This window comes from Oncorhynchus masou, chromosome 20, assembly GCF_036934945.1.
Source record: "Oncorhynchus masou masou isolate Uvic2021 chromosome 20, UVic_Omas_1.1, whole genome shotgun sequence".
NCBI classification, from domain to species: domain Eukaryota; kingdom Metazoa; phylum Chordata; class Actinopteri; order Salmoniformes; family Salmonidae; genus Oncorhynchus; species Oncorhynchus masou.
Window position 1 is genome coordinate 31,208,943 of NC_088231.1, and position 26,020 is coordinate 31,234,962.

The 26,020-nt window shown below is 51.1% G+C and overlaps 1 protein-coding gene across 1 annotated transcript in view; it reads right to left on the reverse strand.

Annotated features, from left to right (window-relative positions):
• Positions 1-2,019: 2,019 nt before the first annotated feature.
• LOC135506635 (prominin-1-A-like) overlaps positions 2,020-26,020 on the reverse strand; it is a 32,346-nt gene continuing 8,345 nt past the window's right edge. Inside the window, exons 7-15 of the mRNA XM_064925953.1 lie at positions 23,723-23,794; positions 22,643-22,735; positions 21,542-21,559; positions 15,795-15,848; positions 15,639-15,719; positions 14,863-14,931; positions 11,221-11,310; positions 10,744-10,859; positions 2,020-2,443 (exon numbers count right to left, since the gene is read on the reverse strand). Of these exons, the coding sequence (XP_064782025.1) occupies positions 2,425-2,443; positions 10,744-10,859; positions 11,221-11,310; positions 14,863-14,931; positions 15,639-15,719; positions 15,795-15,848; positions 21,542-21,559; positions 22,643-22,735; positions 23,723-23,794 (612 nt within the window). The 3' untranslated portion in view covers positions 2,020-2,424. The remainder of the gene's footprint in view (positions 2,444-10,743; positions 10,860-11,220; positions 11,311-14,862; positions 14,932-15,638; positions 15,720-15,794; positions 15,849-21,541; positions 21,560-22,642; positions 22,736-23,722; positions 23,795-26,020) is intronic.

The following is a 26,020-nucleotide window of genomic DNA, read 5'->3' on the forward strand; positions in this document are numbered from 1 at the left end:
GAAATACTGCCCCTAGCCCAAAGAGGTTAACCTCTATGGGAAATACTGCCCCTAGCCCAAAGAGGTTAACCTCTATGGGAAATACTGCCCCCTAGCCCAAAGAGGTTAACCTCTATGGGAAATACTGCCCCTAGCCCAAAGAGGTTAACCTCTATGAGAAATACTGCCCCCTAGCCCAAAGAGGTTAACCTCTATGGAAATACTGCCCCCTAGCCCAAAGAGGTTAACCTCTATGAGAAATACTGCCCCCTAGCCCAAATAGGTTAACCTCTATGAGAAATACTGCCCCCTAGCCCAAAGAGGTTAACCTCTATGGGAAATACTGCCCCCTAGCCCAAAGAGGTTAACCTCTATGGGAAATACTGCCCCCTAGCCCAAAGAGGTTAACCTCTATGGGAAATACTGCCCCCTAGCCCATAGAGGGTAACCTCTTTGGGCTAGGGGGCAATATTTTCATGTCCGGATGTGTAACGATCGTTGTTGGAATGAGGTGAGGACCAAAGCGCAGCGTGGTAAGTGTTCATCATATATTTATTAAACCGAGAACACTAAACAAAATAACAAAGGAGAAACGAAACAGTTCTGAAAGGTGACAGACACATAACAGAAAATAATCACCCACAACTCAAAGGTGAAACTAGGCTACCTAAATATGGTTCTCAATCAGGGACAACGATAAACAGCTGCCTCTGATTGAGAACCATACCAGGCCAAACATAGAAATCCCAAATTATAGAAAAAGGAACATAGACAACCCAGCCAACTCACGCCCTGACCATACCAAAACAAAGACATACTAAAAGAACTAAGGTCAGAACGTGACAGTATCCCCCCCAAAAGGTGGGTGGGTGTCTGTCCGCCGTGGCAGCTCTGGCGTGGGACATGGACCCCACTCCTCCGTGGCCTCTTTAACGCGGCGACCCTCCCCGCCGACCTTGGACTGGACCCAAGCCACGGGTCCCGAATGGACGGGAGACTCCGGCAGCACCGGAGTGAAGGGCAATTCTGGCAGCTCCAGGCTGACTGACGGCTCTGGCAGCTCCAGGCTGACTGACGGCTCTGGCAGCTCCTGGCTGACTGGCGGCTCTGGCAGCTCCTGGCTGACTGACGGCTCTGGCAGCTCCAGGCTGACTGACGGCTCTGGCAGCTCCTGGCTGACTGGCGGCTCTGGCAGCTCCTGGCTGACTGACGGCTCTGGCAGCTCCTGGCTGACTGGCGGCTCCTGGCTGACTGTCGGCTCAGGACAGATGGGAGACTCTGGCAGCTAGCTAGCACTGCAGTGCATAACATGTGGTGAGTAGTTGACTCAAAGAGAAAGACAATAGATGAACAGTTTTCAACAAATGTATTTCTCCAAAAATGAAGGAGAGGCAAGAGAGAGATTGTCATTTTTTTTCACTTTCAGTTTCACTTACTTAGCTAGCAAATGCAGCTGGCTAGTTTAGACTACTGAAACACCCTGCTCAAATAGAGGAATGCTCTGTTAGCTAGCTGGCTATAACAGAGGGATGTTATGTTATCTATGCACTGCAGTACTTAATTCAGCTGGTGGCCACACCAGATACTGACTGTTACTTTTGATTTTGACCCCCCCTCTTTGTTCAGGGACACACTATTCCATTTCTGTTAGTCACATGTCTGCGGAACTTGTTCAGTTTATGTCTCAGTTGATGAATCTTATGTTCATACAAACATTTACGCATGTTAAGTTTGCTGAAAATAAACGCAGTTGACAGTGAGAGGACGTGTTTTTGTTTGTTGCTGAGTTTTGAGATGGACGGACAGACAGACAGCAGGACGAAAGACAGTGGAGACAGCGTGACTCAGCGAACTGACATCTTTATTCACAGATTCAGAGCCTGCAGTGACATCAGTCGTGACATCACAGTCCTGACATCACCGATATGACATCACAGATATGACATCAAAGTCAATGCGATGGTTACAGCTGTCAAACAACAAGCAGCTAGCGTCCGCTAGCTAACATGCTAACATGGTTTGGTAGCTAGTGTCTGCTAACATGGTTTGGTAGCTAGCGTCCGCTAACTTGCTAACATATTATATTAAAAAATATATAAAACTTTCAAAGGTGTTGAAAGCGTATAAAATGTACAAGTCATTGAGATGAGTCAGTGGTTCCAGCTGAGTAGAAACAAACAGAACACTTGTCTATAATAACTCTGATAAATCAAATCAACTATATAGAAATAATCCACCAACGTGTTCACACAGGTTCAGAAACTACGGTGATGTCAGACAGAACTAGTGTTGTGATTGGGCGATGGAACGTACAGGGCATCATTTGGGCTACTGTAATTGGCTGGCAGCTAAGGTCCTAATCCAATCAGGTTGTTGTGGGGTGGAGATCAGCAGAGTTCTGTTGTGGGTTGTTGTAGTTTTGTTCTCTTTCCCACCTTTGTTTCTCTACCAGTTTTCTTGGCCCCTGAGGAAGAGAACAGAACATTTACCAATTACCAATGTCCTGTGTGGCTCAGTCGGTAGAGCAATGCGCTTGCAACGCCAAGCGTCGTGGGTTCGATTCCGCTGGGACCACCCATATGTAAAAGTAGTGGCCCCAGCCGACTTGTAAGTCGCTTTGGACAAAAGCGTCTGCTAAATGGGATATATTATATTATATTATTATTAACAGCATCAAAATACACAAGGAGGAGGGAGGGAGAGAGGAGTGGAGGAGGGAGAGAGGAGAGGGGAGGAGAGAGGAGAGGAGGAGGAGGAGAGAGGAGAGGAGGAGAGAAAGAATAAAAGAGAGACCAATGACAGAAAAACAGAAAAACAGAAAGAGAAGGACAGAAGAGATGCTTCATGGTGCTCTAATCAGTTTGTGTGGGACTAGGAGACTAGGAGCCTAGGAGACTGGGAGACTAGGGTCCTAGGAGACTAGGGTCCTAGGAGACTGGGAAACTAGGGGACTAGGAGACTGGGAGACTGGGAGACTAGGGGACTAGGAGACTAGGGGACTGGGAGACTGGGAGACTGGGAGACTAGGAGACTAGGGGACTAGGAGACGGTATCAGTAGCAGTGGACTGGGACTAGGGGCGGTATCAGTAGCAGTGGACTGGGACTAGGGGGCGGTATCAGTAGCAGTGGACTGGGACTAGGGGCGGTATCAGTAGCAGTGGACTGGGACTAGGGGCGGTATCAGTAGCAGTGGACTGGGACTAGGGGGCGGTATCAGTAGCAGTGGACTGGGACTAGGGGCGGTATCAGTAGCAGTGGACTGGGACTAGGGGGCGGTATCAGTAGCAGTGGACTGGGACTAGGGCGGTATCAGTAGCAGTGGACTGGGACTAGGGGCGGTATCAGTAGCAGTGGACTGGGACTAGGGGGCGGTATCAGTAGCAGTGGACTGGGGGCGGTCTCAGTAGCAGTGGACTGGGACTAGGGGGCGGTATCAGTAGCAGTGGACTGGGACTAGGGGCGGTATCAGTAGCAGTGGACTGGGACTAGGGGGCGGTATCAGTAGCAGTGGACTGGGACTAGGGGGCGGTATCAGTAGCAGTGGACTGGGACTAGGGGCGGTATCAGTAGCAGTGGACTGGGACTAGGGGGCGGTATCAGTAGCAGTGGACTGGGACTAGGGGGCGGTATCAGTAGCAGTGGACTGGGACTAGGGGGCGGTATCAGTAGCAGTGGACTAGGGGGCGGTATCAGTAGCAGTGGACTAGGGGGCGGTATCAGTAGCAGTGGACTGGGACTAGGGGGCGGTATCAGTAGCAGTGGACTGGGACTAGGGGGCGGTATCAGTAGCAGTGGACTGGGACTAGGGGGCGGTATCAGTAGCAGTGGACTGGGACTAGGGGCGGTATCAGTAGCAGTGGACTGGGTCTAGGGGCGGTATCAGTAGCAGTGGACTGGGTCTAGGGGGCGGTATCAGTAGCAGTGGACTGGGACTAGGGGGCGGTATCAGTAGCAGTGGACTGGGACTAGGGGCGGTATCAGTAGCAGTGGACTGGGACTAGGGGCGGTATCAGTAGCAGTGGACTGGGACTAGGGGGCGGTATCAGTAGCAGTGGACTGGGACTAGGGGGCGGTATCAGTAGCAGTGGACTGGGACTACTGGGGGCGGTATCAGTAGCAGTGGACTGGGACTAGGGGGCGGTGTCAGTAGCAGTGGACTGGGACTAGGGGCGGTGTCAGTAGCAGTGGACTGGGACTAGGGGGCGGTGTCAGTAGCAGTGGACTGGGACTAGGGGGCGGTATCAGTAGCAGTGGACTGGGACTAGGGGGCGGTATCAGTAGCAGTGGACTGGGACTAGGGGGCGGTATCAGTAGCAGTGGACTGGGACTAGGGGGGCGGTATCAGTAGCAGTGGACTGGGACTAGGGGCGGTATCAGTAGCAGTGGACTGGGACTAGGGGCGGTATCAGTAGCAGTGGACTGGGACTAGGGGCGGTATCAGTAGCAGTGGACTGGGACTAGGGGGCGGTATCAGTAGCAGTGGACTGGGACTAGGGGCGGTATCAGTAGCAGTGGACTGGGACTAGGGGGCGGTATCAGTAGCAGTGGACTGGGACTAGGGGGCGGTATCAGTAGCAGTGGACTGGGACTAGGGGCGGTATCAGTAGCAGTGGACTGGGACTAGGGGCGGTATCAGTAGCAGTGGACTGGGACTAGGGGGCGGTATCAGTAGCAGTGGACTGGGACTAGGGGGCGGTATCAGTAGCAGTGGACTGGGACTAGGGGGCGGTATCAGTAGCAGTGGACTGGGACTAGGGGGCGGTATCAGTAGCAGTGGACTGGGACTAGGGGCGGTATCAGTAGCAGTGGACTGGGACTAGGGGGCGGTATCAGTAGCAGTGGACTGGGACTAGGGGCGGTATCAGTAGCAGTGGACTGGGACTAGGGGGCGGTATCAGTAGCAGTGGACTGGGACTAGGGGCGGTATCAGTAGCAGTGGACTGGGACTAGGGGGCGGTATCAGTAGCAGTGGACTGGGACTAGGGGGCGGTATCAGTAGCAGTGGACTGGGACTAGGGCGGGTCAGTAGCAGTGGACTCAGTAGCAGTGGACTGGGACTAGGGGGCGGTATCAGTAGCAGTGGACTGGGACTAGGGGCGGTATCAGTAGCAGTGGACTGGGTATCAGTAGCAGTGGGGGACAGTAGCAGTGGACTGGGGTATCAGTAGCAGTGGACTGGGACTAGGGGGCGGTATCAGTAGCAGTGGACTGGGACTAGGGGCGGTATCAGTAGCAGTGGACTGGGACTAGGGGCGGTATCAGTAGCAGTGGACTGGGACTAGGGGGCGGTATCAGTAGCAGTGGACTGGGACTAGGGGGCGGTATCAGTAGCAGTGGACTGGGACTAGGGGGCGGTATCAGTAGCAGTGGACTGGGACTAGGGGGCGGTATCAGTAGCAGTGGACTGGGACTAGGGGGCGGTATCAGTAGCAGTGGACTGGGACTAGGGGGCGGTATCAGTAGCAGTGGACTGGGACTAGGGGGCGGTATCAGTAGCAGTGGACTGGGACTAGGGGCGGTATCAGTAGCAGTGGACTGGGACTAGGGGGCGGTATCAGTAGCAGTGGACTGGGACTAGGGGGCGGTATCAGTAGCAGTGGACTGGGACTAGGGGGCGGTATCAGTAGCAGTGGACTGGGACTAGGGGCGGTATCAGTAGCAGTGGACTGGGACTAGGGGGCGGTGTCAGTAGCAGTGGACTGGGACTAGGGGGCGGTATCAGTAGCAGTGGACTGGGACTAGGGGGCGGTATCAGTAGCAGTGGACTGGGACTAGGGGGCGGTATCAGTAGCAGTGGACTGGGACTAGGGGGCGGTATCAGTAGCAGTGGACTGGGACTAGGGGGCGGTATCAGTAGCAGTGGACTGGGACTAGGGGGCGGTATCAGTAGCAGTGGACTGGGACTAGGGGCGGTATCAGTAGCAGTGGACTGGGACTACTGGGACTAGGGGCGGTATCAGTAGCAGTGGACTGGGACTAGGGGCGGTATCAGTAGCAGTGGACTGGGACTAGGGGGCGGTATCAGTAGCAGTGGACTGGGACTAGGGGCGGTATCAGTAGCAGTGGACTGGGACTAGGGGGGTATCGGTATGGGACAGGGGGCGGTATCAGTAGCAGTGGACTGGGACTAGGGGGCGGTATCAGTAGCAGTGGACTGGGACTAGGGGGCGGTATCAGTAGCAGTGGACTGGGACTAGGGGGCGGTATCAGTAGCAGTGGACTGGGACTAGGGGGCGGTATCAGTAGCAGTGGACTGGGACTAGGGGGCGGTATCAGTAGCAGTGGACTGGGACTAGGGGGCGGTATCAGTAGCAGTGGACTGGGACTAGGGGCGGTATCAGTAGCAGTGGACTGGGACTAGGGGCGGTATCAGTAGCAGTGGACTGGGACTAGGGGCGGTATCAGTAGCAGTGGACTGGGACTAGGGCGGTATCAGTAGCAGTGGACTGGGACTAGGGGGCGGTATCAGTAGCAGTGGACTGGGACTACTGGGGGGCGGTATCAGTAGCAGTGGACTGGGACTAGGGGCGGTATCAGTAGCAGTGGACTGGGACTAGGGGGCGGTATCAGTAGCAGTGGACTGGGACTAGGGGGCGGTATCAGTAGCAGTGGACTGGGACTAGGGGGCGGTATCAGTAGCAGTGGACTGGGACTACTGGGGGGGCGGTATCAGTAGCAGTGGACTGGGACTAGGGGCGGTATCAGTAGCAGTGGACTGGGACTAGGGGCGGTATCAGTAGCAGTGGACTGGGACTAGGGGGCGGTGTCAGTAGCAGTGGACTGGGACTAGGGGCGGTATCAGTAGCAGTGGACTGGGACTAGGGGCGGTATCAGTAGCAGTGGACTGGGACTAGGGGGCGGTATCAGTAGCAGTGGACTGGGACTAGGGGCGGTATCAGTAGCAGTGGACTGGGACTAGGGGGCGGTATCAGTAGCAGTGGACTGGGACTAGGGGCGGTGTCAGTAGCAGTGGACTGGGACTAGGGGGCGGTATCAGTAGCAGTGGACTGGGACTAGGGGCGGTATCAGTAGCAGTGGACTGGGACTAGGGGGCGGTATCAGTAGCAGTGGACTGGGACTAGGGGCGGTATCAGTAGCAGTGGACTGGGACTAGGGGGCGGTATCAGTAGCAGTGGTCTGGGACTAGTAGGGGCGGTGTCAGTAGCAGTGGACTGGGACTAGGGGGCGGTATCAGTAGCAGTGGACTGGGACTAGGGGCGGTATCAGTAGCAGTGGTCTGGGACTAGGGGGCGGTGTCAGTAGCAGTGGACTGGGACTAGGGGGCGGTATCAGTAGCAGTGGACTGGGACTAGGGGGCGGTATCAGTAGCAGTGGACTGGGACTAGGGGGCGGTATCAGTAGCAGTGGACTGGGACTAGGGGGCGGTATCAGTAGCAGTGGACTGGGACTAGGGGGCGGTATCAGAAGCAGTGGACTGGGACTAGGGGCGGTATCAGTAGCAGTGGACTGGGACTAGGGGCGGTATCAGTAGCAGTGGACTGGGACTAGGGGCGGTATCAGTAGCAGTGGACTGGGACTAGGGGCGGTATCAGAAGCAGTGGACTGGGACTAGGGGCGGTGTCAGTAGCAGTGGACTGGGACTAGGGGGCGGTGTCAGTAGCAGTGGACTGGGACTAGGGGGCGGTATCAGTAGCAGTGGACTGGGACTAGGGGGCGGTATCAGTAGCAGTGGACTGGGACTAGGGGCGGTATCAGTAGCAGTGGACTGGGACTAGGGGCGGTATCAGTAGCAGTGGACTGGGACTAGGGGGCGGTATCAGTAGCAGTGGACTGGGACTAGGGGGCGGTATCAGTAGCAGTGGACTAGGACTAGGGGGCGGTGTCAGTAGCAGTGGACTGGGACTAGGGGGCGGTATCAGTAGCAGTGGACTGGGACTACTGGGGGGCGGTATCAGTAGCAGTGGACTGGGACTAGGGGGCGGTATCAGTAGCAGTGGACTGGGACTAGGGGGCGGTATCAGTAGCAGTGGACTGGGACTAGGGGGCGGTATCAGTAGCAGTGGACTGGGACTAGGGGGCGGTATCAGTAGCAGTGGACTGGGACTAGGGGCGGTATCAGTAGCAGTGGACTAGGACTAGGGGGCGGTATCAGTAGCAGTGGACTGGGACTAGGGGGCGGTATCAGTAGCAGTGGACTGGGACTAGGGGGCGGTATCAGTAGCAGTGGACTGGGACTAGGGGGCGGTATCAGTAGCAGTGGACTGGGACTAGGGGGCGGTATCAGTAGCAGTGGACTGGGACTAGGGGGCGGTATCAGTAGCAGTGGACTGGGAGATGGTATCAGTCCCCGGCTGTTCCCAAACTCCACGGCACACACTCTTGACAATCCTGTAGCATTCTTGAGGGCCTTGGTGTTTCTGATACTGACTTCCTCTCCTGGGTACCTTGGCTGAGTCATAGTTGCGGTATGTCTGCCTGAGCGTGAGGTCTGTGCTGCCCGGCTCAACCCGGCTCATGTACGCTCTGTTGCCGGTTACGGGTGGCTACTCGAAGACAGAGAGCGGCCAGGCTCGGTGGGTAAGCCCCACCGCTTGCCTCTCTTCCCTGGGTCGCTCGTCTTTTCAGTTCGATGCAGCTAGCTACTGGAACAAGCTGCAGCAAACACTCATCAAACACTTATCTCAATCTCTTCATTAAAAGACTTGGACTTACTGACAGTTGAGGCTGATGTATTGTTGTCTCTACCGGTGCTAGGTGCCGGCCGGTTACCGTCTTACCGCCTTAACCGAGTGAGGCTCGTTGTGACAACAGTACCCCCAAGTGGCCAATCAGGGTACATCACTGATCACTGAGCCCTGGTACCCAGAGTGGGCCGGGCTTTAGGCAAACCATGGCACAATACAGTTTTTTCAACCCTGAGTGCCGCAGTGTTCACGGGTTTCAAAACGTGTGTCTCCTGCATGTGAGTTCAATGAAAAGGGTCCCTTCTCCATGTTCGGTGTGGTGGTTATTTTTCCAATTCCAATCTCTCCCAATCCACAAAGTGGTGGCCCGCCCCTTCAGAGTCATGGGAGGCTCGCTGTCTGCTCTGACCAATGGCGGGCATGCACAGTGTCACCCTGGATCATACGAATAGTATCCTCTGCAGGGTCCCCAACAGATGTTCCTGGTTTTCAGGGGAAATGGAGAGAGAGCATGTGACGTGACTTCTGCTTTTGGACATTAACAAGGCATCACTCCAAGGTGACACTCATTTACTAGATTGGTTGAACAGAACCTCCGCGACAGTTATTTTTCTTCTCGTCAAAACCAGTATGTCGGGGACCTAGTTTCTGGCTTTTCTTTTTTTATGCCTGCTAAGTTAGGTTACGTGAACAGTGATGTCGGGGTACAGGCTACAACTTGTTGTTCGTCCCTCCACGCTTCTGCAGCGTCATCAGGCCGACTATTCCCGAGGCTTCAGCGCCTGTTCTGAGGGAGGAAATGTCCTCCCGTCACCAGAAGCAGGCAATCCGTTGAAGATCCAAGATGGCTGGTGCAGCCGGTATTTCCTGGTTCCGAAAAGGGAGAGGACTTTATGTCCCATTCTAGACCTGTGTGCCCTCAGCAAGCACCTCAGTCTACAAACTCAAAATGCTCACAAGCCGCCTCCGGAGTCGTCGAGGGAGCAAGGAATGTAACACACATCCATTCTACTGTCCCGTATTCAGTTTCTAGTCTTCCAAAGAAACCAGAAAAGTTACCTGTCTGACTCCACATCAGCGCATTGTGTTTCTAGGTCCTGACTCACTTGCGTATCATGCTTTTCTATCCCCACAGAGGGTGTCTGAGTTCCGGTTCTGCTCAGCCAAACTTCGGTTATGTCACTACTCCCTACTTCTACTGGGGACAATGGTTTCTGTGATGTAAGTTGATCCCCTGGGGCTATTGTTCATGTGGCCCTTCCAGCGCTGAGAGCTAACCACTCACCTGGATGCATTTCGCAGCCTAAGCCGGTCACTTTGGGTGTCAGGTCTATGGGCCATGAACCAGTGCTGGGACCCTCTGCTATTGTCAGGGGGCTCCCATGGACTCAGTTGTATCCCACAAGGGGATCACAACAGACACATTCCCCTGAGGGTGGGGTGCGCTGTAAGAAAGGCAACCGATTCTGGGGGTATCGACATTGGTGTGGATTACCCAGAGATCCTACCGGTATATCTGACACTAAGGCGCTTCCCCCTGCTTTGGTCGGGCCAGTGGTGGTGTGCATCAACGGGGACGGGGAGAGACTCGGTCAGTTAGTCTGGCATGTCTGCCTCGTGATTTGTTGGGAGAGTTAGTCTGTCATGTCTGCCTCGTGATTTGGTGGGAGCGTTAGTCTGTCATGTCTGCCTCGTGATTTGTTGGGAGAGTTGTCTGCCTCGTGATTTGTTGGGAGAGTTGTCTGCCTCGTGATTTGTTGGGAGAGTTGTCTGCCTCGTGATTTGTTGGGAGAGTTGTCTGCCTCGTGATTTGTTGGGAGAGTTGTCTGCCTCGTGATTTGTTGGGAGAGTTGTCTGCCTCGTGATTTGTTGGGAGAGTTGTCTGCCTCGTGATTTGTTGGGAGAGTTGTCTGCCTCGTGATTTGTTGGGAGTTGTCTGCCTCGTGATTTGTTGGGAGAGTTGTCTGGCATGAAGAGGACCCACCCTGTTGTTTTCCCTTTATGGTCAATTGAAACCAGATCCTCGTCACTGATGGATCGGCGTTTTCAAGACTAGAAAATAGCCACTAGAGAAGTGTGTGTGTGTGTGTGTGTGTGTGTGTGTGTGTGTGTGCCTACTCTTCAAACACATCCTCCGTATCCATCCTCCTGTAGTACTTGGCCAGTTTAACTGACAGGATGATGCTGGGAACCAGGAACACACAGCAACCACCCAGACCGAACCAGAATGTGTTCTACAACACACAGATATATAACATTAACTCAGACCGAACCAGAACGTGTTCTACAACATACAGATATATAGCATTAACTCAGACCGAACCAGAACAACACACACAGAGACATAACCTCACACACACACACCGACACACACACACATAGCACATACCAACACACACACCGACACACAGCATACACCGACACACAGCACATACCGACAAAAACACAGCACATACCGACAAACACACACAGCACATACTGACACACAGCACATACCGACACACACACACATACACACAAAAACACCGACACACACACACAAACAGCACACACCGACACACACAGACACACACCGACAGCTCCAGTGTATCTTACCACTGAGTCGACTATGAAGCTGCAGGCAACGATCTCCATGGAGTCAATGAGATTACTGATGGGCTTACACTGAGACACCTCCCCTGTCAGCTAGGATACATTATGGAGGAGAGGTTACTGATGGGCCGACACTGAGACACCTCCCCTGTCAGCTAGGATACATTATGGAGGAGAGGTTACTGATGGGCCGACACTGAGACACCTCCCCTGTCAGCTAGGATACATTATGGAGGAGAGGTTACTGATGGGCCGACACTGAGACACCTCCCCTGTCAGCTAGGATACATTATGGAGGAGAGGTTACTGATGGGCCGACACTGAGACACCTCCCCTGTCAGCTAGGATACATTATGGAGGAGAGGTTACCGATGGGCCGACACTGAGACACCTCCCCTGTCAGCTAGGATACATTATGGAGGAGAGGTTACTGATGGGCCGACACTGAGACACCTCCCCTGTCAGCTAGGATACATTATGGAGGAGAGGTTACCGATGGGCCGACACTGAGACACCTCCCCTGTCAGCTAGGATACATTATGGAGGAGAGGTTACCGATGGGCCGACACTGAGACACCTCCCCTGTCAGCTAGGATACATTATGGAGGAGAGGTTACCGATGGGCCGACACTGAGACACCTCCCCTGTCAGCTAGGATACATTATGGAGGAGAGGTTACCGATGGGCCGACACTGAGACACCTCCCTGTCAGCTAGGATACATTATGGAGGAGAGGTTACCGATGGGCCGACACTGAGACACCTCCCCTGTCAGCTAGGACACATTATGGAGGAGAGGTTACCGATGGGCCGACACTGAGACACCTCCCCTGTCAGCTAGGATACATTATGGAGGAGAGGTTACTGATGGGCCGACACTGAGACACCTCCCCTGTCAGCTAGGATACATTATGGAGGAGAGGTTACCGATGGGCCGACACTGAGACACCTCCCCTGTCAGCTAGGATACATTATGGAGGAGAGGTTACTGATGGGCCGACACTGAGACACCTCCCTGTCAGCTAGGATACATTATGGAGGAGAGGTTACCGATGGGCCGACACTGAGACACCTCCCCTGTCAGCTAGGATACATTATGGAGGAGAGGTTACCGATGGGCCGACACTGAGACACCTCCCCTGTCAGCTAGGATACATTATGGAGGAGAGGTTACTGATGGGCCGACACTGAGACACCTCCCCTGTCAGCTAGGACACATTATGGAGGAGAGGTTACTGATGGGCCGACACTGAGACACCTCCCCTGTCAGCTAGGATACATTATGGAGGAGAGGTTACTGATGGGCCGACACTGAGACACCTCCCCTGTCAGCTAGGATACATTATGGAGGAGAGGTTACCGATGGGCCGACACTGAGACACCTCCCCTGTCAGCTAGGATACATTATGGAGGAGAGGTTACTGATGGGCCGACACTGAGACACCTCCCCTGTCAGCTAGGACACATTATGGAGGAGAGGTTACTGATGGGCCGACACTGAGACACCTCCCCTGTCAGCTAGGATACATTATGGAGGAGAGGTTACTGATGGGCCGACACTGAGACACCTCCCCTGTCAGCTAGGATACATTATGGAGGAGAGGTTACCGATGGGCCGACACTGAGACACCTCCCCTGTCAGCTAGGATACATTATGGAGGAGAGGTTACTGATGGGCCGACACTGAGACACCTCCCCTGTCAGCTAGGATACATTATGGAGGAGAGGTTACTGATGGGCCGACACTGAGACACCTCCCCTGTCAGCTAGGATACATTATGGAGGAGAGGTTACTGATGGGCCGACACTGAGACACCTCCCCTGTCAGCTAGGATACATTATGGAGGAGAGGTTACTGATGGGCCGACACTGAGACACCTCCCCTGTCAGCTAGGATACATTATGGAGGAGAGGTTACCGATGGGCCGACACTGAGACACCTCCCCTGTCAGCTAGGATACATTATGGAGGAGAGGTTACCGATGGGCCGACACTGAGACACCTCCCCTGTCAGCTAGGATACATTATGGAGGAGAGGTTACCGATGGGCCGACACTGAGACACCTCCCCTGTCAGCTAGGATACATTATGGAGGAGAGGTTACCGATGGGCCGACACTGAGACACCTCCCCTGTCAGCTAGGATACATTATGGAGGAGAGGTTAGGACTGGAGGGACTGGAGGAGAGGTTAGGACTGGAGGGACTGGAGGAGAGGTTAGGACTGGAGGGACTGGAGGAGAGGTTAGGACTGGAGGGACTGGAGGAGAGGTTAGGACTGGAGGGACTGGAGGAGAGGTTAGGACTGGAGGGACTGGAGGAGAGGTTAGGACTGGAGGGACTGGAGGAGAGGTTAGGACTGGAGGGACTGGAGGAGAGGTTAGGACTGGAGGGACTGGAGGAGGGGTTAGGACTGGAGGTACTGGAGGAGAGGTTAGGACTGGAGGGACTGGAGGAGAGGTTAGGACTGGAGGGACTGGAGGAGAGGTTAGGACTGGAGGAGGGGTTAGGACTGGAGGTACTGGAGGAGGGGTTAGGACTGGAGGGACTGGAGGAGAGGTTAGGACTGGAGGGACTGGAGGAGAGGTTAGGACTGGAGGGACTGGAGGAGAGGTTAGGACTGGAGGGACTGGAGGAGAGGTTAGGACTGGAGGGACTGGAGGAGAGGTTAGGACTGGAGGGACTGGAGGAGAGGTTAGGACTGGAGGGACTGGAGGAGGGGTTAGGACTGGAGGGACTGGAGGAGGGGTACAGATCTAGCTAAACAGAACAATAGTGTACAGAATAATATTTGAGAGAATTATTTATTTCAGCTTTTATTTCTTTCATCACATTCCCAGTCGGTCAGAAGTTTACAAACACTCAATTAGTATTTGGCAGCATTGCCTTTAAATTGTTTAACTTGGGTCAAATGTTTTGGGTTGCTTTCCATAAGCTTCCCACAATAAGTTGGGTGAATTTTGGCCCATTCCTCCTGACAGAGCTGGTGTAACCGAGTCAGGTTTGTGGCCTCCCTACTCAAACACGCTTTTTCAGTTCTGCCCATTTTCTATTCTCTCTACTTCTGACTCACTGGGAATCTATCAGGAGGAATGGGCCAACATTCACCCAACTTATTGTGGAAGGCTACCCGAAATGTTTGACCCAAGTTTTAAAAAATTAAAGGCAATGCTACCAAATACTAATTGAGTGTATGTAAACTTCTGACCCACTGGAATGTGATGAAAGAAATAAAAGCTGAAATATATCATTCTCTCTACTATTATTCTGACATTTCCCATTCTTAAAATAAAGTGGTGATCCGAACTGACCTGAACCAGGGAATGTTTACTAAGATTAAATGTCAGGAATTTAAATGTGTATATATATACACACTAGCATTCAAAAGTTTGGGGTCACTTAGAAACATCCGTGTTTTTGAAAGAAAAGCAAAAAAGATTGTCCATTAAAATAACATCAAATTGATCAGAAATACAGTGTCGACATGGTTAATGTATAAATGACTATTGTAGCTGGAAACAGCTGATTGTTAATGGAACATCTACATAGGCGTACAGAGGCCCATTATCAGCAACCACCACTCCTGTGTTCCAATGCCTTCTAGTGACCCCGAACTTCAGAGTATATAACTCTAACTTGATAACTTACAGAGTTTTTGACCCAGTCTGTGTACTGTCTGAAGTATCCAACCAGGCTCTGCATGTACACATCTCTCTCCTGCAGGACAATGAGAGGTTGTTTAGAGTGTCTGTCTGTCTGTCTGTCTGTCTGTCTGTCTGTCTGTCTGTCTGTCTGTCTGTCTGTCTGTCTGTCTGTCTCTGTCTCTGTCTCTGTCTGTCTGTATGTCTGTATGTCTGTCTGTCTGTAGTGTGTTTACCTGTTTTACCACGCGTGAAGCGTTCTGTCAGTCTGTCTGTCTGTCTGTCTGTCTGTCTGTCTGTCTGTCTGTCTGTCTGTCTGTCTGTCTGTAGTGTGTTTACCTGTTTTACCACGCGTGAAGCGTTCTGTCAGTCTGTCTGTCTGTCTGTCTGTCTGTCTGTCTGTCTGTCTGTCTGTAGTGCGTTTACCTGTTTAACCAGGCGTGAAGCGTTGTGTCTGTCTGTCTGTCTGTCTGTCTGTCTGTCTGTCTGCCTGTCTGTCTGTCTGTCTGTCTAGTGTGTTTACCTGTTTTACCAGGCGTGAAGCGTTGTCTGTCTGTCTGTCTGTCTGTCTGTCTGTCTGTCTGTCTGTCTGTCTGTCTGTCTGTAGTGTGTTTACCTGTTTTACCAGGCGTGAAGCGTTGTCTGTCTGTCTGTCTGTCTGTCTGTCTGTCTGTCTGTCTGTCTGTCTGTCTGTCTGTCTCTAGTGTGTTTACCTGTTTTACCAGGCGTGAAGCGTGTGTCTGTCTGTCTGTCTGTCTGTCTGTCTGTCTGTAGTGTGTTTACCTGTTTTACCACACGTGAAGCGTTGTGTGTGATGAGGTACTCTGCTTCGTCGATGGCACTAAGGACGTTAGTCACCTTCACCTGAGAGAGACAGGTGAGTTAGGGTGTGTGCGTGCGTACGTGCGTGCGTACGTGTGTGTGTGTGTGTGTCCTCACAGGTAGTTCCTTAGCTGTCCTCTGCAGTAGCCGGATGCTCTGGCTGAGGGTGCTCTGGAAGAGAGGAGAGGGCCATGTTTCAGATAGGTCTAGTTACTGAAGAGGGCCATGTTTCAGATAGGTCTAGTTACTGAATAGAGCCATGTTTCAGATAGGTCTAGTTACTGAAGAGGCCCATGTTTCAGATAGGTCTAGTTACTGAATAGAGCCATGTTTCAGATAGGTCTAGTTACTGAAGAGGGCCATGTTTCAGATAGGTCTAGTTACTGAAGAGGCCCATGTTTCAGATAGGTCTAGTTACTGAAGAGGGCCGTGTTTCAGATAGGTCTAGTTACTGAAGAGGGCCATGTTTCAGATAGGTCTAGTTACTGAAGAGAGCCGTGTTTCAGATAGGTCTAGTTACTGAATCTGGCCATGTTTCAGATAGGTCTAGTTACTGAAGAGGGCCATGTTTCAGATAGGTCTAGTTACTGAAGAGGGCCATGTTTCAGATAGGTCTAGTTACCGAATAGGGCCATGTTTCAGATAGGTCTAGTTACTGAAGAGGGCCATGTTTCAGATAGGTCTAGTTACTGAAGAGGGCCATGTTTCAGATAGGTCTAGTTACTGAAGAGGGCCATGTTTCAGATAGGTCTAGTTACCGAATAGGGCCATGTTTCAGATAGGTCTAGTTACTGAAGAGGGCCGTGTTTCAGATAGATCTCTACAGATAGCTCACGAGCTAACAGGGAAACAATGATCTGGGTTGCTAACTTGATTCTTCTTACATGTACTCCTAAAGAAGCATTGGATTGGTGTAAACATGAGAGATAGTTCCCTTCCACCATGTGTGTTCTACCAGTCTAACCCTAACCCATTCATTCACCAGTCTAACCCTAACCCATTCATTCACCAGTCTAACCCTAACCCATTCATTCACCAGTCTAACCCTAACCCATTCATTCACCAGTCTAACCCTAACCCATTCATTCACCAGTCTAACCCTAACCCATTCATTCACCAGTCTAACCCTAACCCATTCATTCACCAGTCTAACCCTAACCCATTCATTCACCAGTCTAACCCTAACCCATTCATTCACCAGTCTAACCCTAACCCATTCATTCACCAGTCTAACCCTAACCCATTCATTCACCAGTCTAACCCTAACCCATTCATTCACCAGTCTAACCCTAACCCATGCATTCACCAGTCTAACCCTAACCCATTCATCCATTATTTTCACAAATACACAACACTGTTCAGAACAACATCACAACAAACACCGAGTACCACAGTGTATTACAACACAAATACACAACACAACACACACCGAGTACCACAGTGTATTACAACACAAATACACAACACTGTCCAGAACAACACACACCGAGTACCACAGTGTATTACAACACAAATACACAACACTGTCCAGAACAATATCACAACACACACCGAGTACCACAGTGTATTACAACACAAATACACAACACCACAACACCACAACACACACCAAGTCTCTAAGCTCTTTCTACACCTGGATTGTGCAACATTTGCCCATTATTCGTTAACATATTCTTCAAGCTCTGTCACATTGGTTGTTGATCATTGCTCGACAACCATTTCCAGGATCTTTCCACAGATGTTCAAGTAGATTTAAGTCAAAAGTGTAACTATTCCACTCAGGAACATTCACTGTCTTCTTGGTAAGCAACTCCAGTGTAGATTTGGCCTTGTGTTTTAGGTTATTTTCCTGCTGAAAGGTGAATTGAACTCCCAGTGTCTGATGGAAAGCAGACTGAACCAGGTTTTGCCTGTGTTTAGCTTCATTTCGTTTCTCTTTTATTCTGAAAAACTCCCTCATCGTTAACAATTACAAGCATACCCATAACATGATGCAGCCACCACTATGCTTGAAAATATGGAGAGCAATTCAGTAATTTGCAATTTGTTTGCAAACAGGATGCATGTCTTGCAGTATTACTTTATGCCCAACAGTATGTGGACAACTGCTTGTCCAACATCTCATTCCAAAATCATGGACATTAATATAGAGTTGTTCCCCCTTTACTGCTATAACAGCCTCCACTCTTCTGGGAAGGCTTTCCACTAGATGTTGGAACATTGCTGCTATAACAGCCTCCACTCTTCTGGGAAGGCTTTCCACTAGATGTTGGAACGTTGCTGCTATAACAGCCTCCACTCTTCTGGGAAGACTTTCCACTAGATGTTGGTACATTGCTGCTATAACAGCCTCCACTCTTCTGGGAAGACTTTCCACTAGATGTTGGTACATTGCTGCTATAACAGCCTCCACTCTTCTGGGAAGGCTTTCCACTAGATGTTGGAACATTGCGGCCACAACAGCCTCCACTCTTCTGGGAAGACTTTCCACTAGATGTTGGTACATTGCTGCTATAACAGCCTCCACTCTTCTGGGAAGGCTTTCCACTAGATGTTGGAACATTGCGGCCACAACAGCCTCCACTCTTCTGGGAAGGCTTTCCACTAGATGTTGGAACATTGCTGCCATAACAGCCTCCACTGTTCTGGGAAGGCTTTCCACTAGATGTTGGAACATTGCTGCCACAACAGCCTCCACTCTTCTGGGAAGGCTTTCCACTAGATGTTGGAACGTTGCTGCTATAACAGCCTCCACTCTTCTGGGAAGACTTTCCACTAGATGTTGGTACATTGCTGCTATAACAGCCTCCACTCTTCTGGGAAGACTTTCCACTAGATGCAGGAACATTGCTGCTATAACAGCCTCCACTCTTCTGGGAAGACTTTCCACTAGATGTTGGTACATTGCTGCTATACCAGCCTCCACTCTTCTGGGAAGACTTTCCACTAGATGTTGGTACATTGCTGCTATAACAGCCTCCACTCTTCTGGGAAGACTTTCCACTAGATGTTGGTACATTGCTGCTATAACAGCCTCCACTCTTCTGGGAAGGCTTTCCACTAGATGTTGGAACATTGCTGCCACAACAGCCTCCACTCTTCTGGGAAGGCTTTCCACTAGATGTTGGAACATTGCTGCCATAACAGCCTCCACTCTTCTGGGAAGGCTTTCCACTAGATGTTGGAACATTGCTGCCACAACAGCCTCCACTCTTCTGGGAAGGCTTTCCACTAGATGTTGGTACATTGCTGCTATAACAGCCTCCACTCTTCTGGGAAGGCTTTCCACTAGATGTTGGAACGTTGCTGCTATAACAGCCTCCACTCTTCTGGGAAGACTTTCCACTAGATGTTGGTACATTGCTGCTATAACAGCCTCCACTCTTCTGGGAAGACTTTCCACTAATGTTGGTACATTGCTGCTATAACAGCCTCCACTCTTCTGGGAAGGCTTTCCACTAGATGTTGGAACATTGCGGCCACAACAGCCTCCACTCTTCTGGGAAGGCTTTCCACTAGATGTTGGAACATTGCTGCCATAACAGCCTCCACTCTTCTGGGAAGGCTTTCCACTAGATGTTGGAACATTGCTGCCACAACAGCCTCCACTCTTCTGGGAAGGCTTTCCACTAGATGTTGGAACGTTGCTGCTATAACAGCCTCCACTCTTCTGGGAAGACTTTCCACTAGATGTTGGTACATTGCTGCTATAACAGCCTCCACTCTTCTGGGAAGACTTTCCACTAGATGCAGGAACATTGCTGCTATAACAGCCTCCTCGCTTCTGGGAAGACTTTCCACTAGATGTTGGTACATTGCTGCTATAACAGCCTCCACTCTTCTGGGAAGACTTTCCACTAGATGTTGGTACATTGCTGCTATAACAGCCTCCACTCTTCTGGGAAGACTTTCCACTAGATGTTGGTACATTGCTGCTATAACAGCCTCCACTCTTCTGGGAAGGCTTTCCACTAGATGTTGGAACATTGCTGCCACAACAGCCTCCACTCTTCTGGGAAGGCTTTCCACTAGATGTTGGAACATTGCTGCTTTAACAGCCTCCACTCTTCTGGGAAGGCTTTCCACTAGATGTTGGAACATTGCTGCCACAACAGCCTCCACTCTTCTGGGAAGGCTTTCCACTAGATTGTGGAACATTGCTGCTAAAACAGCCTCCACTCTTCTGGGTATGCTTTCCACTAGATGTTGGAACATTGCTGCTATAACAGCCTCCACTCTTCTGGGAAGACTTTCCACTAGATGTTGGTACATTGCTGCTATAACAGCCTCCACTCTTCTGGGAAGACTTTCCACTAGATGTAGGAACATTGCTGCTATAACAGCCTCCACTCTTCTGGGAAGACTTTCCACTAGATGTTGGTACATTGCTGCTATAACAGCCTCCACTCTTCTGGGAAGACTTTCCACTAGATGTTGGTACATTGCTGCTATAACAGCCTCCACTCTTCTGGGAAGACTTTCCACTAGATGTTGGTACATTGCTGCGGGGACTTGCTTCCATTCAGCCACCAGAGCGTTAGTGAGGTTGAGCACTGATGTTGGGCGATTAGGCCTAGCTCACAGTCGGCGTTCCAATTCATCCCAAATTCGCTCGATGGGGTTGAGGTCAGGGCATTGTGCAGGCCAGTCAAGTTCTTCCACACAGATCTCGGCAACCCATTTCTGTATGGACCTCACTTTGTGCACTGGAGCGTTGTCATGGTGAAACAGGAAAGGGCCTTCCCCAAACTGTTGCCACAAAGTTGGGAGCACAGAATCGTCTAGAATGTCATTGTATGCTGTAGCGTTAAGACTTCCCTTCACTGGAATCGAGGAAAACAGCCTGAGAGCATTATTCCTCCTCCACCAAACTTTACAGTTGGCACTCTGCATTGGGGCAGGTAGCGTTCTCCTGGAATCCGCCAAACCCAGATCCGTCCGTCAAACTGCCAGATGTTGAAGCGTGATTCATCAGAGTCCAATGGCCGTGAACTTTACTCCAGACGACAATTGGCGTTGCGCATGGTGATCTTACGGTTTGTGTGCTGCTGCTCGGCCACGGAAACCCATTTCATGAACAGACAAACAGTTGTTGTGCTGACCTCCAGTGGCAGTGTGGATCTCGGTAGTGGAACGGCGCTGCAGCCCGACGACAGACGAGTTTTACTGAGTTGTTCAGCACTCTGTTGTTCCGTTCCGTGAGCTTGTGTGGCCTACCACTTTGCGGCTTAGCCGTTGTTGCTCCTAGACGTTTCCACTTCACAATAATAGACATTCTACTGACAGTTTTTGTCTATGCAATTTTATACACCTGTCAGCAACGGGTTGAAACAGCCAAATCCACTAGTTTGACGGGGTGTCCACATACTTTTGTATATATAGTATAATCGTATGTGTGAGGTACAGAGATGAGCTAGTCATACTTATTGACTCAAGACGTTTCAGCTTTTCATTTTTAATTACTTTGTAAACATTTTGAAAAAACAACAACATTATTCCCCTTCGATATTATGGGCTATTGTTGTATCAGTGGCCTATACACATCTAAATGTAATCCATTTTAAATTCAGGCTGTAACACAACAACAAAGTCAAGGGGTGTGAATAGTTTCTGAAGGCTCGGTGTAGAAATATACACAAACTACACACAGACACCAAGCTTACCCGCGCTCGGACACATTTCAGGGAGGGAGGGAGAGAGGGGAGGGGGGAGGAAGAGAAGGAGGAGGAGGAGAGAGAGACAGACACAGACACCAAGCTTACCTGCGCTCGGACACATTTCAGGGAGGGAGGGAGAGAGGGGGAGGGGGGGAGGAGGAGGAGGAGGAGAGGAGAGAGAGACAGACAGACAGACACCAAGCTTACCCGCGCTCGGACAAATTTCTGGGCCACCATTTATATGTGAATATTAGTGAGAGAGAGAGACAAGAAGAGAAACCGAGGGGGAGAGAGAAGAAATGGGGAGAGGGAGAGAGAGAACAGCAGGAACGTTGAGGAAGAACAGAAATCAGTCAAGCTGTCTCTTACCAGGTCTTTGGGAGAAAGACTGTTTATATGAGTATGTGTGTATGTGAGTACACGTGTGTGTGTGTGTGTGTGTGTGTATGTGTGAGTGTGTGTGTGTGTGTGTGTCGGGGTGTGTGGGTTTGTGTGAGTGTGTATATGTGAGTGTGTGTGTGTGTGTGTGAGTGTGCGTCGGGGTGTGTGAGTTTGTGTGAGTGTGTATATGTGAGTGTGTGTGTGTGTGTGTGTGTGAGTGTGCGTTGGGGTGTGTGGGTTTGTGTGAGTGTGTATATGTGTGTGTGTGTGAGTGCGCGTCGGGGGTGTGTGAGTTTGTGTGAGTGTGTATATGTGTGTGTGTGTGAGTGCGCGTCGGGGTGTGTGAGTGTGTATATGTGTGTGTGTGTGTGAGTGCACGTCGGGGTGTGTGGGTTTGTGTGAGTGTATATGTGAGTGTGTGTGTGTGTGTGTGAGTGCGCGTCGGGGTGTGTGGGTTTACCATGGCCTGCTCCATAGGGACGACCTGTTCTCTGTGTGAGTGTGTGTGTGTGGGTTTACCATGGCCTGCTCCATAGGGACGACCTGTTCTCTGTGTGTGTGTGTGTGTGAGTGCGCGTCGGGGTGTGTGGGTTTACCATGGCCTGCTCCATAGGGACGACCTGTTCTCTGTGAGTGTGTGTGTGAGTGCGCGTCGGGGTGTGTGGGTTTACCATGGCCTGCTCCATAGGGACGACCTGTTCTCTGTGTGAGTGTGTATATGTGTGTGTGTGTGGGTTTACCATGGCCTGCTCCATAGGGACGACCTGTTCTCTGTGTGAGTGTGTGTGGGTTTACCATGGCCTGCTCCATAGGGACGACCTGTTCTCTGTGAGTGTGTGTGTGAGTGTGTGTGGGTTTACCATGGCCTGCTCCATAGGGACGACCTGTTCTCTGTGAGTGTGTGTGTGAGTGTGTGTGTGGGTTTACCATGGCCTGCTCCATGGGGACGACCTGTTCTCTGTGGATCTGTCGTATGCTGCTGGCATGACCCTTCAAAGCATTCTCTAGAGCTCCCCGCGGCTACACACAAACACACGGGACGTAGCATTAGCATTTAGCCTCACCATATCCATATTAACACACAGGCCATAGCATTAGCAGTTAGCCTCACCATATCCATATTAACACACAGGACGTAGCATTAGCATTTAGCCTTACCATATCCATATTAACACACAGGACGTAGCATTAGCATTTAGCCTCACCATCTCAATATTCACACACAGGACGTAGCATTAGCATTTAGCCTCACCATATCAATATTCACACACAGGACGTAGCATTAGCATTTAGCCTCACCATATCCATATTAACACACAGGACGTAGCATTAGCATTTAGCTTCACCATATCAATATTCATTTGGAGGCCTATATCATGTTACAGGGTCTATATCGTGTTACAGGGTCTATATCTATATCTAGGGGTAAGGTCTAGGGGTTATGGTCCAGGGGTTAGGGTCTAGGGGGTAGGATCTAGGGGACTTACGAGAAGGTCGGCCTGGGCCTCCAGCTCGTTAGGGGTTAGGGTCTAGGGGTTAGGGGACTCACCAGAAGGTCGGCCTGGGCCTCCAGCTCGTTAGGGGTTAGGGTCTAGGGGTTAGGAGACTCACCAGAAGGTCGGCCTGGGCCTCCAGCTCGTTAGGGGTAAGGGTTAGGGGACTCACCAGAAGGTCGGCCTGGGCCTCCAGCTCGTTAGGGGTTAGGGTTAGGGGACTCACCAGAAGGTCGGCCTGGGCCTCCAGCTCGTTAGGGTTAGGGTTAGGGGACTCACCAGAAGGTCGGCCTGGGCCTCCAGCTCGTTAGGGGTTAGGGTCTAGGGGACTCACCAGAAGGTCGGCCTGGGCCTACAGCTCGTTAGGGGTTAGGGTCTAGGGGTTAGGGGACTCACCAGAAGGTCGGCCTGGGCCTCCAGCTCATTAGGGGTTAGGGTTAGGGGACTCACCAGAAGGTCGGCCTGGGCCTCCAGCTCGTTAGGGGTTAGGGTCTAGAGGGGTTAGGGGACTCACCAGAAGGTCGGCCTGGGCCTCCAGCTCGTTGGAAAACGACAGCAGATCCACCAGAGTTACACCTTTATTCACCTACACACACAAAGTCAGTGGTCAGGGGTCAGGGTTTAGTGGTTAGGGGTCAGGGTTTAGTGGTTAGGGGTCAGGGTTTAACCCCTAACGAGCACCCTCTCCGAGTTGGGCATCTCCGGCGCGGCCCACGCTTGGATTGCATCCTACCTGACAGGTCGCTCCTACCAGGTGGCGTGGCGAGAATCTGTCTCCTCACCACGCGCTCTCACCACTGGTGTCCCCCAGGGCTCTGTTCTAGGCCCTCTCCTATTCTCGCTATACACCAAGTCACTTGGCTCTGTCATAACCTCACATGGTCTCTCCTATCATTGCTATGCAGACGACACACAATTAATCTTCTCCTTTTCCCCTTCTGATGACCAGGTGGCGAATCGCATCTCTGCATGTCTGGCAGACATATCAGTGTGGATGACGGATCACCACCTCAAGCTGAACCTCGGCAAGACGGAGCTGCTCTTCCTCCCGGGGAAGGACTGCCCGTTCCATGATCTCGCCATCACGGTTGACAACTCCATTGTGTCCTCCTCCCAGAGCGCTAAGAACCTTGGCGTGATCCTGGACAACACCCTGTCGTTCTCAACCAACATCATGGCGGTGGCCCGTTCCTGTAGGTTCATGCTCTACAACATCCGCAGAGTACGACCCTGCCTCACACAGGAAGCGGCGCAATCCAGGCACTTGTCATCTCCCGTCTGGATTACTGCAACTCGCTGTTGGCTGGGCTCCCTGCCTGTGCCATTAAACCCCTACAACTCATCCAGAACGCCGCAGCCCGTCTGGTGTTCAACCTTCCCAAGTTCTCTCACGTCATCCCGCTCCTCCGCTCTCTCCACTGGCTTCCAGTTGAAGCTCGCATCCGCTACAAGACCATGGTGCTTGCCTACGGAGCTGTGAGGGGAACGGCACCGCAGTACCTCCAGGCTCTGATCAGGCCCTACACCCAAACAAGGGCACTGCGTTCATCCACCTCTGGCCTGCTCGCCTCCCTACCACTGAGGAAGTACAGTTCCCGCTCAGCCCAGTCAAAACTGTTCGCTGCTCTGGCCCCCAATGGTGGAACAAACTCCCTCACAACGCCAGGACAGCAGAGTCAATCACCACCTTCCGGAGACACCTGAAACCCCACCTCTTCAAGGAATACCTAGGATAGGATAATCCTTTTCACCCCCCCTTAAATGATTTAGATGCACTATTGTAAAGTGGCTGTTCCACTGGATGTCAGAAGGTGAATTCACCAATTTGTAAGTCGCTCTGGGTAAGAGCGTCTGCTAAATGACTTAAATGTAAATGTTTAGTGGTTAGGGGTCAGGGTTTAGTGGTTAGGGGTCAGGGTTCAGTGGTCAGGGTTTAGTGGTCAGGGTTCAGTGGTCAGGGGTTAGAAGTCAGGGTTTAGTGATCAGGGGTCAGGGTTTAGGGGTCAGGGTTTAGTGGTTAGGGGTCAGGGGTTAGGGTAGAGGTCGACGATTATGATTTTTCAACGCTGATTTCGGGCCAAAAGCAGCTACCGATTAATCGGCCGATTTAAAAAATAAATAAATTTTAAAACATTTAAAAAATAATAATAATAATAATTACAACAATACTGAATTAACACTTATTTTAACTTAATACATCAATAAAATCAATTTAGCCTCAAATAAATAATGAAACATTTCAATTTGGTTTAAATAATGAAAAAACAAAGTGTCGGAGAAGAAAGTAAAAGTGCAATATGTGCCATGTCAGAAAGCTAACATTTAAGTTCCTTGCTCAGAACATATGAAAGCTGGTGGTTCCTTTTAACATGAGTCTTCAATATTCCCAGGTAAGAAGTTTTAGGTTGTAGTTATTATAGGACTATTTCTCTCTATACCATTTGTATTTCATATACCTTTGACTATTGGATGTTCTTATAGGCACTATAGTATTGCCAGTGTAACAGTATAGCTTCCATCACTCTCCTCGCTCCTCCCTGGGCTCGTAGACTTAATTATAACACAACACACAGAAATACGAGCCTTTGGTCATTAATATGGTCGAATCCGGAAACTATCATTTCGAAAACAAAACGTTTTTTATCTAACGGGTGGCACCACAAGTCTAAATATTCCTTGTTACTTTGCACAACCTTCAATGTTATGTCATAATTAAGTAAAATTCTGGCAAACTTGTTCGCAATGAGCCCGGCGGCCCAAACTGTTGCATATACACCGACTCGAACGCAAGAGAAGTGACACAATTTCCCTG